The 11,789-nt window shown below is 54.5% G+C and overlaps 1 protein-coding gene across 1 annotated transcript in view; it reads left to right on the top strand.

The window, feature by feature from the left end:
• Window positions 1-5,556: 5,556 nt before the first annotated feature.
• Window positions 5,557-11,789, top strand: part of GAS7 (growth arrest specific 7) — a 238,943-nt gene continuing 232,710 nt past the window's right edge. Inside the window, exon 1 of the mRNA XM_062216544.1 lies at window positions 5,557-5,739. Coding sequence (XP_062072528.1) covers window positions 5,557-5,739 — 183 coding nt within the window. The remainder of the gene's footprint in view (window positions 5,740-11,789) is intronic.

Genomic DNA, 11,789 nt, shown 5'->3' with positions numbered 1-11,789 from the left:
ACAACATTACATAGTATATATAATTACTTTAATTAAAGTATGTTATTGACAATTATCCATATTTATGGGGTACTGCGTGACACTTCCTTTTCTCTTTGTGCTCCTAGCTTATGTATTTGTATGTTAACAGCTTCATTGAGATGTAATTTCCATACTAAAAAGTTGAGTTTTAAGTGAACAATTCAGTGATTTACTGAATTGCGCAATCATCACCACAATCTAATTTTAGAACATTTTCCTCATCCCCAAAAGAAACCTGATGCTCCTTGGTTTTACTCCCTAGTCCCAGCCCAAGCCCCAGGCAATCTCCAATGCACTCACTGTGTCTGTGCATCTGCCTTTTCTGGACATTTGCTATAGATGGACTCACACAACACCCGGATGCGTGCTTCTGAGTCTGGCTTATTTCACTCACGTAATGTCTTTGAGGTTCATGCATGCTGTAGCACGTGTCAGTGCATCCTTCCTTTTCATGGCCGAGTGATATTCCGTTGTATGGACAGACCACATCCTGTTGGTGTGCTCACCAACCAATGGGCATTTCAGATGTTCTCGCTGTTTGGCTATTATGAATAATGTGGCTATGAATATTCACTACAAGTTTTTGTGTGGGCTTCAGTGTACTTCAAAACGTTCATGGGACATGGAATTAAAAGATTATGCAAACGTTCCATGAACTTTTTGGAGACCCCTGACTATGCTTTCTTATCTCTTAGGTAGATTCCCTAGGAGGGAACTGCTGGATAACATGGTAAATTTATGGTTGACTTTTTAAAAACAAAAATTATTTTATTTGGGAGGGAGGGAGAGGAAGAAAAAGAGGGAGAGGGAGGGAAAAAGAGAGAGAGGGAGGGAAAGAGAAAGAGAGAGAGACTTGCCATCTGCTGGTTTACTCTACAGATGCCCAGGAAGCAGAACTCAATCAAGGTCTCCCACGTGAGTGACAGGGACTCAACTGCTTGACCATCCCCTACCGCCTCCCGCAGTGCACACTGGCAGGAAGCTGGACTAGGAGCACAGCTTGGATTTGAACCCAGGTACTCAGGAATGAGAAGTGGGCTTCCCAAGTGTTGTCTTACCTGTCAGACCACATGCCCACCTCTCGTTTGACATTTTGAGAAGGTAAAATTCTCGTATTTTTCCACTATCCGTAGGCTTTTAGAAGGGCATATAAGCCTGTTAAGCATAGAAGAGAAATATCCACCCCCACATAATGATGAAATGCACGGTGTATAGAGAATGCTGGCTCTAGGGGGTGTCTAGCTGAATCCAGATGATCTTGTGTGTGTCTCTGAATCAACCAGTATAGAAGATCTGACTACGGATGGGGCTCTGAAGTATCTATGCAACGTGATTCAGGAGGGGCCAAACGCCCACTTTTTGTAAGACTTAACCTTAGGCTTGAAGGGATATAAATGGAAATTTAAAACAAAGCTGCTGGGGCTGGCACTGGGGCGAAGCAGGTTAAACCACGGCTTAATGCTGCCATCCCATATCAGAGTGCTGGTTTGAGTCCTGGCTGCTCTACTTCCAATCCAGCTCCCTGCTAATGCACCTGGGAAAGCAGGGGAAGATGGCCCAAGCGCTTGGGCCCCTGACACCCAAAGGGAAACCCAGATGGAGTTCCAGGCTCCTGGCTTTGGCCTGGCTCTCTGCCTCTCTCTTTCTCCCTCTGTCTCTCTGCCTCTCAAATAAGATCTTTCTTTAAAAGATTTATCTAATTTATTTGAGAAGCAGAGTGACAGACAGAGGAAAAGAACTTTCATCAACTGGTTCATTTCCCTGTTGCTAGGCCTGGGCTGGGCTGAAGCCAGGAACCTGCAATGCTATCTGGGTCTCCCACGTTGGTGTCAGGGTCCCAAATTCCACTGCTTTCTCAGCCTCTTTAGCAGAGAGCTGGATTGGAAGCAGAGTAGCCGGGGTTCAAAGTGTTACCCTGATATGTGATCCAACAGGTGGCAGCTTAACCTGCTGTGTCATGATGCCAGCCCCGAAAAACAAATCATTTTTGAAAAGTGTTAGATAATGAATTACCAGGACCGTTGAACCAGATAGATACTAATAATTGTTAATACTTGAGTGTTTAATGCACCAGGCTTTGCTCTAAATGGTTCACATGCTTACTCACTTAATCTTAATCATGCTATAAGCAGTATGACCATTTTCTTTAAATGATAAGGAAAATTAGCCTCAGCGAGGCAAAGTAAATTGTCGGGGGGGGGGGGGGCACACAGCCAGAAAGTGGTGAAACTGGGGTTTGAATACAGGAAGTCCTCCATCTGTACCTTCAACCATGAGTGACACTTCACCATCTCAAGGCCCATTGTCCAGTTACTGGGTTCGATCTCTAATTACAGGTGGTGCAGAGGAATCGAGGGTCCTCTCTGGTAGAGACAGGAGTGCAGCTAACTCTCGGTCTGGTCTTTTATCTATCAAGACTGACTCTGGGTAGCACTGAGAGCCCTTCTTAAGGTGCTCTTTGGGAACGAGCTCCAAGGATATGCATTTTCTGGCTCTGCAGGGTGGCCTAGGGGAAGCCGCACCAGACCAACACTGACCCAGAGATGAACCCGGTGCCTGGCTCTGCTGTGATGTGGACTGTGCCTGGGATGGTGGCCAAGTCACCTCCTCTGGGCCCAGGGTCTCTACCTGTGACCTGGGGGGCAGTGATCACCTCTTTCATTACAGGCATGAAATGACAGGATTGAAGAAACTGACAAGCACGCTTAGTTCCCCTGCTGTAGGACTGCTTGGGCTGGGTCCTTTGGAAGCTGAGGGTTCTTGAGTCTGAGCTGGGTCTCAGGTTGCTCGGAGGCAAGACAAGACCCCAGGTTTCAGTCTGCCCGACCCTGAACCTGGTCATAGCGTCAGGTGTGAGCCCTGACAACCTGCGGACGGTGGCATATTCCCCTTGCTACAGGGGATTTTATCCCTTTTAAAACTCAATCCAGTTACTCACAGCGGTGGTTTTTAATACCAAATCAGACAGCTCTGCTTTTAGGGACTTCGTGGTGATCACTGTCAAGAGCTTGCTTCTCACCCGGCTGACCAAGCAAAGGTTTGTGGATTCGCCACTGATGGAATACTACATCTGCGCTGGTCAGCTTGCTGATGGCCACAGGCCAGGCTGAGGCTGCTCAGGTGACATGGCTTAAATGCAGACTAGGGCAGGCATTGTGGCCTATCAGGTAAAGCTGCTGTCTGCAATGCCGTATGGGCACTGGTTTGAGTCCCAGCTGCTCCTCTTCTGATCCAGCTCCCAGTTATGGCCTGGGAAAGCAGCGGAAGATGGCCCAATTGCTTGGGTCCCTGCACCCATGTGGGAGAAGCTCCTAGCTCCCAGCTTTGGCCTGGCCCAGTCCCAACTGTCAGTCATTTGGGGGAGTGAACCAGCAGATAGAAGACCTTTGACTTTCAAATAAATAAATAAATCTTAAAAAAAAAAAAAAAAAGCACATCACACCTCCACAATGACTCTCAAGGCTAGGGAGGGCCTGGGCATGAGTAGTTGCTAAAAGTTACGCAGGTGACTCTAATGTGCAGAATTGAGAACCACTGAACTAGGAGAAAGGGCCTGTGCCAGGGTTTGACTAAAGCATAGACAGTGTGCAAAATATTTTTTTTTTTGACAGGCAGAGTGGATAGTGAGAGAGAGAGACAGAGAGAAAGGTCTTCCTTTTTGCTGTTGGTTCACCCTCCAATGGCTGCCACGGCTGGCGCATCGCGCTGATCCGAAGCCAGGAGCCAGGTGCTTCTCCTGGTCTCCCATGCGGGTGCAGGGCCCAGGGACTTGGGCCATCCTCCACTGCCTTCCCGGGCCATAGCAGAGAGCTGGCCTGGAAGAGGAGCAACTGGGATAGAATCCGGCGCCCCAACCGGGACTAGAACCCGGTGTGTGGGCGCCGCAAGGCAGAGGATTAGCCTGTTAAGCCACGGCGCCGGCCGCAAAATATTTTTAAGATTTATTTTACTTATTTGAATGGCAGAGTGACAGAAAAGAGGCAGGGAGAGACACAGGGAGAGGGAGAGAGAGATCTTCCATCTGCTGGTTCACTCCCCAAATGAACCAGGCTGAACCTGAACTAGGAACATCACCTGAGTCTCCCAGGTGAACGCTCTCTTAGCCATCTCCCACTGCCTTCCCAGCATTAGCAGGGAGCTGGATGGGAAGTAGAGCAGCTGAGACTCAAACTGGGTTGCAGGTGTTACAGGTGGCGACTTTTTGCCACCCGGTGTGCAAAACCTTAAGCGTCCTATAGCACAGGCTGACTGGCCCTGTGCATAGCGACACGAGGCTACAAAAGGTGTGGTGTCTGAGCTTTGTGCCAAATTTAATAGACAATAGGGAGCCGTGGAGGCCTAGTGAGCAGGGGCACAAGTGGGCAGTTAGCAGCATACAGAGCGGGTAAAGCCGTCCAGCGATTTAGAGGCTAGGAAACACCACGCTAGCAGAGAAACCAAGCCTTCTTATTCTGCAGTCTCAGTTGCAGATCAACATTCCTCAGCACCAGAGTCTACAGGTCTCTCAAGGGACTCACCCAAGCCGCCTCTGTACTAAGGAACGCCGCTTGTTGATTGACTAAATGAGTGTGAACCTGCGTGACAAGCCGCGGGGGCTGGCCCTCGCTCCTCTCGCCTTCCCTCCGTTGCTCCCTACCGGCCAGCTTCCAGTTCTTCACCGAGTCGCTCTCCAGCTCCCTCCGGTGTCACTCGCCGCCGCAAACCTGTTTGTCACACGCGGCTGTTTCCGGTGAGTCAAGTTCAACCCCAGCTTCCACGTCCTCCGTGACGGCCACCCCCCCCCCCCATTCCCTCGCAGCCACCGACACAGACCGGTGTTCCTGGGGCAGCGGCCCGCGGGGGGCGGTGGCGAGGGCGGGAGCCGCGTCCCCCAGTGACCAGCGCCGTCCGCGAGGGAGCGCCCGACCCCGCGGCGGGCGTGGCCGCCCCAGCCCCGCCCACACCCCGCCCCGGCCTCGCCCACGCCCCGGCCTGGCGCGGTGCGGACACGCCCCCGCCACGCCCCCGCTCCGCCCCCGCGCCCACGGAGCCCCCGCCCGGCCGCCAGCCCCTCTCCACGTACGCCCGGCCCCTCCCTGCCTGCCTGCTTGGCCTCCGAGTCCGGCTGAGGGGGATGCTCCGGGTCCCACCTCCCCGGGGGAGCCCTCGCGCATTCCCGCGCGCCCGGGCGGCCGCGGCTTCGGCCGGCCCCGGCGGCGGCGGCCCGCGTTCCGCGACCCAGGGAAGTTGTCTCCGGAGCCCGCGGCGCCTCCGTCTCCTCCCCCTGGGCCCCGCCCCCCCGCCCAGAGCTGGGATCTGCGAGCTGCCCGGCCCGGGGGCGTCGCCGCTCGCTCTCAGGAGCCAGCCAGTCTCCGCTTCCCCGTGCGCAGCGCGCGTCCCTCGCCGGCCCGGGATCCCCCGCGCACCCCGGAGACGGCGCGCGCCCAGAGCGCGGGAGCCCGGAGCGCTGGGTGCCTGGGACCCCGCGGAGCCGCTGGCCAGCCCGCGGGGCTCGGCCGGGATGCAGGCAGCGCTGTGAGCCCGGGCGCCAAGGCCATGTCCGGCACCCGCTGCCGGACCCTGTACCCCTTCTCCGGGGAGCGGCACGGCCAGGGGCTGCGCTTCGCCGCTGGCGAGCTGATCACGCTGCTGCAGGTCCCTGACGGCGGCTGGTGGGAAGGCGAGAAGGAGGACGGGCTCCGCGGCTGGTTCCCGGCGAGCTACGTGCAGTTGCTGGAGGTAAGGGGCGAGGGCCGAGGGCCGGGGCGAGGAGGGGTGGGGTGGGGGTGGCTGGCAGACCGCGGCTGCGGGCCTTGGTGCGCTCGCCTACCTGTTGCCCGAGCCAGGGATGCCGCTGCCGGTCCGCGTGGCGTCCGGGGGGCCGCGGCTGCCGAGCCGACCTGTAGCTCCGGGGCCCGGCGGAGGCGGCGGGCGCCCCTGGGGCGTGGGCGGCGTGGCCTCGCCGGGAGCGCCCCCCACCCCCCCGCACCGGCCTCCCGAGAGCATCGTGGCCGCTCGGACGAAGCAAAAACTTGTTGCCGGTGTGTGAGTTCTGGAGCGGACGGGCGCGTTCCCGGCGCTGGCGGTGGTGGCCGGGGGCCAGCTGAAGGCTGCCCTCGCGTGCGGTGGTTTTGGAGAGTACCGTGGTCCCGGAAAGGTCACCGCCTATTCAGCCCGGAGCCCACCGCCTGCTGACTCCAGGGGCGGTCGTTGCTGCTCCGGGTCGGGCTGCCCTGCCGCTTGGGGGCTGCCCACTTGCTGGTCAGCTGAGCCTGGCCGGCCACCAGCCTGAGCCCTATGCGCACGCTTGACCCAGCTCCCTGAAAGTGGCTTGCTCCTGGGGTTCCGGCATGGCCCTGGGGCTACACAGGACCAGCTCAGCTGAGTCAGCTGGCTGTCCATTGTCTGGGGGACAGTTGGATGCCTGGCTGTGTCCTCTTGTGCGCCGCTGGGCTCATAGTCACAGCCTGAGTGAGAGCCAAAGTTTCTAAGGTTGGGGTGGGAGGGACCTTTGCTCAAAAGACTGCTTGACCCCAGGGTTGCTGTCAAGGTCCAGGGGGTGAGCATAGCCGAACATTCTGGTAAATCGCTGTCCAAATCATGGAAAGGGAAACCCGTTTATAATTTAGCCACCGACCTACTTCCCAAAACAACAAAGTAGCAAATCTTGAGGGAGGATGCTCCCTGCAGCTAGTGGGGAGAAGGGAGGAGGACAGATAGGGTGGCATGGCCTTAGGGTGAGTTAGCCTGAAAGTATCCCCTCTGTGGCCGTAACCAGACAGGGGAAGCCTGGCCTCCCGCAGGTGCCTTGTTTCTCCCAGGTCCAGAGGGGAACCACACACAGCCTCCTAAGTGCTGAGCACCTCCAGTCGAGTGTAGGAGCTGCCAGCCTTTCACTTCTCCGTGCGTTGACACCTGTAGGGGTAGGACAGGTTCAGGTGCGTGGCTCAACCTTCCCCGTTGCTGAGATCCAGGTATGTTAAGCAGAGCTCGCTCGCTGCCTGTTTTATGACAAGCTGGAGTCTCCTTGTGTCTTGTTTGCAAGCTCTAGGAGAGACATATTTTGGGATTCCTTCTGGTGACCACATTTTCCCAGGAAATACTGATGTGGAAATTTGGCTGGTGGATGTCAGTCCAGTTAGGAGTGCTGGCTGGACTCAGCCAGCTGTGTTTTGGTGGTGGAGGAGCAGGTGGGGAGGCTGTTTGGGTGTTAGGGAGGAGGAAGGGAAAGGAAGACCACCCCCCTCCCCTCTGAACAAAGCAGGATTATCAGCCTTGGCTGCGTCAGCCACATCCCCGGCACATAAATAGTTAGGAAATTTCAGAACGTTTCCAACTAGTAACTTGCAACAACTTCCATTTGTTGTGCACCTTCTAGATACTAGGCACCGGACATCTGTTATCACCACTGCCCCTGGCGGCTCTGTGAAGGATGTGTTGCTATGCCCATTTTATAGGCAAGTATGTGGAGGCTAAGAGAAGTGGGACCAGCTGCTTGCCTATTTGGTTAGCAGCTCAGATGGCTGGGCCTGTGCCTCTTAAACTCGATAGCTTGGGTTCGGCTGTGCTAAACGGCTGAGAAGGGAAGGGTTCAGAGCCACATGGAACAGAGCAGGTGCAGCCCTCATTGTCCACACAGTGGTGACAGCGTCCCTTAGGGGAGGCTGAAGCGTGGATTGTCCCTTCTGTTAACCTGGAAGCTTGAGTCTGCTCAGAGCCAGCTGGTTTTCCCACAGGTGGAGGCTCGGGGGAGCCTGAGCCCTGAGGCTTTGGTATCCAATGGGACGTGTAGCAGGGCCAGAGCAGTTGCAGTTTGAACGGGGAGGATCCCGGATCAAGAACTTCATGTCTGGGAACCTCCTACAAGAGCAGGCTGGACCTTCCAGCTCAGGGATGGCCTGGGAGAGTGACTAGCAAGTAGCGTTCCTTGGTAGGCGGTGAGTCCTCGAGGCAACATTGACTGGAAGAGGCAGCGCTTCCCAGAGAGGAGCTGGTGGCTAGACCGGCCCCCATCGCCAACCCTGGGACTGGAGGATTACTAGCAGGTGCTTGTCAGGGCAGCCAGGAAACCCCAGAAAGTGCACACAGTTTTGGGAGGTGGGAGACCCCATGGGATGTGAGCCATGTGGGGTGCTTGGCTCTGAGCCTGCTAAGAGCCTGGAGTTCAGAAGCTCAGGAGAAACAACTGGAGACAGGATAGAGTCAGCCAGCCTCTTGTGGCAGGGATGGTGCGATGGGTGCCTGTCTGGGAATGGCACTTCCAGTGGGCTCCCTGACCCTTTGTACCTTTCACCCTCTCCTGGAAAGGAGGATACCAGGAAACCCCATCTTGGTGGAGGGGTGCCAGGCATGGAAGACAGGGCGAGTAAGAGAGACAAACCCTAAAGATGTCTCCCTTGTTCAGATAAGGAAAGGGGAACCGAGAGGCCCTGGCTGTGCAGGAAGCGGACCCCATAGAAGGGAGTTGGGAGCAAACCCTGAGAAGGCTGCTGGGTCTGTGCTGCTGGGAGGAGGGTACTAGGAGCACTTCCTCGGCCAGGACTCCAAGGTCATGGTGGAATGGTACAGCACACTCTTGGCTTGGAGGAAGCGGTCTCCAGAGAAACCTCAGACCAAGCTGAGATGTGTAGATGAACCCGATATAGGCCCAAGGCCTCTGGCTGTCAGCTTCTTTCTCAATTAGGGGAATGTCAATTAGGGAAGGAGGTGGAGGAGGGAGACCATATCTCCATGCTGGGGAAGATACAGAACGTCACACGTGGCACCTGGACAGGCTGGAGTGCTTAACCAGGCTCAGGAGTTCCTTGTGGCCTGTTCTTACCTGGAGTGGAGAGAAGGCAGGGACTTACTGGATGTTATAAGGCATCAGTGAACCTTCCCAGAGCTTTTGGGAAATAATTCTGGGGGAGCAGTAAGATTGCAATGCAAATCCAATAGAGCTTTTCTTGATTTAGGTGCTGTGCTTAGAATCTAGGATCTGTACCTCAGAGGTGCTAACAGAACTGGATTTCCTCTCCATCTTCTGTTCTCCCTTGTAGGGTCCCTATGGTGGTGCTGTAGGAGTTTGCAAGGAGTGGTTGTGGGAGTGTGGGCTGTGCTGTGGATAACCAAGGCATGAGACTTCTAACTATTGCTATGTAACAAGTCACCCCCTGAACTTCACATATCCAAACAGCAGTTTATTATCTCACATGGTTCTGGGGGTTGGCAGAGCCCAGCTGGGTGGTTCTTCTGCCGGTCTGTCTCCATGTCTTTCCTGCAGTTGTAGTTAGGTGGCAGGTGGGGCTGGAGTCCTGGAGGCTCTATGGTGCTGGTACCTCTGAAACAGCATTTGCACCTACCTGTTTGGTGCCCTGGTGTTCTCTCCACCTGGTGTCTCCTCCTCTGGGGTTATTCCACGTGGCCTTTCTCTTGAGCAGGGTAGTTGGAGTTCTTCCATGTGGCTGGCTTCCAAGAACACAGAGGTGCAAGTTGCCAAGCCTTCTCAAGGCCTTGGCCCAGCACTGGCACATCAGTTCTGCCACAGTCTGCAGTAAAGGGAGTCACAGGACCAGTTCAGAGTCAGTGTGGAAGGGAGGTGGATACCGCCTGGAAGCAGGGGAGGTGTGGTTTTTGGATGTCCGTTTTGCAGAGCAGACACCTCATAAGGGCAGGGCAGGGACAGAGGGTCCATTAGAGGGGACAGTGAGTGCCAGACCGGAGTGATGATGGAGAGAGCCCCTGGAGGGAGGTAGCATCCAGGAGACTTGTCCCTCCTGCTTCAAGTGTCTCTGTTATGATCCTTGGAGGATTTTTGTTTTTAAGGACACCAGGAGTTTCTTTATAGAGGCTACAGGATAATTGATGCAGATGGAATTTAGATTATTTGAGAGACAGAGTCACGAAGGGGGAGGGGGAGTGAGAGCAAGAGAATTCTCCCATGTGCTGGTTCTTTCCCTAAATGCCTGAATTCTCCCATGTGCTGGTTCTTTCCCTAAATGCCTGAATTCTCCCATGTGCTGGTTCTTTCCCTAAATGCCTGAATTCTCCCATGTGCTGGTTCTTTCCCTAAATGCCTATAATGGCTACGGCTGGGCTGGGCTGGGCTGGGCTGGGCTGGGCTGGGCTGGGTTGGGTTGGGTTGAAGCTAGTAGCTGGGACTATCAATCCAAGTCTCCCAAGTGGGTGGTGGTAGGAATTAACCTGAGCAATCATTGCTGCCTCCCAGGGTCTGCGTTTAACAGGAAGCTGGAATCGGGAGCCAGTGCCTGGAATGGGAACCAGGCACTGCGATAGTGGATGCAGGTGTCTTCGCTGGTGTGTTAGCCACTGGTCAACCGCCTACAGAACTGCTTGACAGCCTCTGGGTACATGCTATGTTATTCAAGTTAACTTTAACACTGAGCCTTCTCTCTGTAATATGAAAACCACCCACATGACTTTGTCCCCCGTGCCTGTGTTTTTCATGCCATCCACAAATCTGTTCATAAAAGGTGTAATAAAGTCTGGGGCATTGTAGGGGGTGTAGTTGTATTGGAAAAGATTAAGTCATTCTGCACTTTATAAATTATCTTTATTTGAAAGGGAGGGAGGGAAGGAGATATATATATAGAGAGATCGATCTTCCATCCACTGGTTCATTCCCCAAATGCCCTCCACAGCTAGGACTGGGACAAACTGAACCCAGGAGCCCAGAATTCAGTTTGGTCCTCCCACATGTGTGGTTCCACTGCTTAAGCCATCATCTGCTGTGTCCCATGGTGCACACTAAGAGGATGTGAGTCAGGAGTCAGAGCTGGAACTCAAATCCAGGCTCTGATACGAGACGCAGGTGCTTCGAGCGGCGTCTTAGCTGCTGCACTGAATGGCTTCCCCCTACCCTGTGCTCTGGGGGCTGCAGCCAGCATCTGCATCCACACACTGTATGCCAGATTGGTCATGTAGCCACTGAACAGAGTGTTCACACAGCGGGCAGAGGCTTCCTAGCAAGAAGTTGGCAGTAACCACTGACCTCTGCTAACTTCTGTGTCAACCCGTGACATCTGTTTCCACCTGGACACACACAGAAGTTGCTGATCTTCTTGTCCTTCCTGTGGCCTGCAAAGGCTCTGCTTCCATCTGATGCTTGGGAGGCCTTCGCTGCTGGAGATGGACGTGTTTGGTAGACCAGGTGGCCTTGGATGCGTGTGCCATGCTGTGACTTTACCAGGCACTCCAGGGGATGCCATGCTCAAAGCACACAAAGCTGTACAGATGAGCTTCCCGACACGATGTCAGGGTGGTCCCCAGTACTTCACTGCAAGATTAATAGATTTCCTCTCTCTCTCCACCGCCGTGAGGTTGCTGGGGGTGGTGTTTACACCGATGGGGAGAAGGAGGCATGGTGGCCAGCAGCTCCGTCTAGTTTGTTATTGGGCGGATGAGAACGTGGCCCCACATTGTTGAGTAGGTGTGAGTTGTAGGAAGATTCTGTGGAGTCTTAGGAAGAGCTACACACATGAGGGTATCTCCTGTGTCACTGTTGGACGAAAATTTCTTATGTGAGTTTGATATCCCAGTTCACTGTATCTGTTTTTCTTCTGGAGCTACAAACTGGTGTTCAGATTCAACTCAGATTTCACACACCAAAGCTAAACTCGTGGGGGTGACTTTGTACCTAGTGGTTAAGATGCTGGGTTAAGGGGCCTATGTTGTGGCACAGAGAGTTAAGTTGCCACCTACAACACTTGCACCCCATATCAGAGTGCCTGTTTGAGCCCCAGCTTCTTTGCTTCCCATCCAGGTCCTTGCTAATGCACCTGGGAAAGCAG

Source organism: Lepus europaeus, chromosome 18 (assembly GCF_033115175.1).
Source record: "Lepus europaeus isolate LE1 chromosome 18, mLepTim1.pri, whole genome shotgun sequence".
Classification (NCBI taxonomy): Eukaryota; Metazoa; Chordata; class Mammalia; order Lagomorpha; family Leporidae; genus Lepus; species Lepus europaeus.
This window is presented reverse-complemented; position numbering and strand designations above follow the sequence as displayed.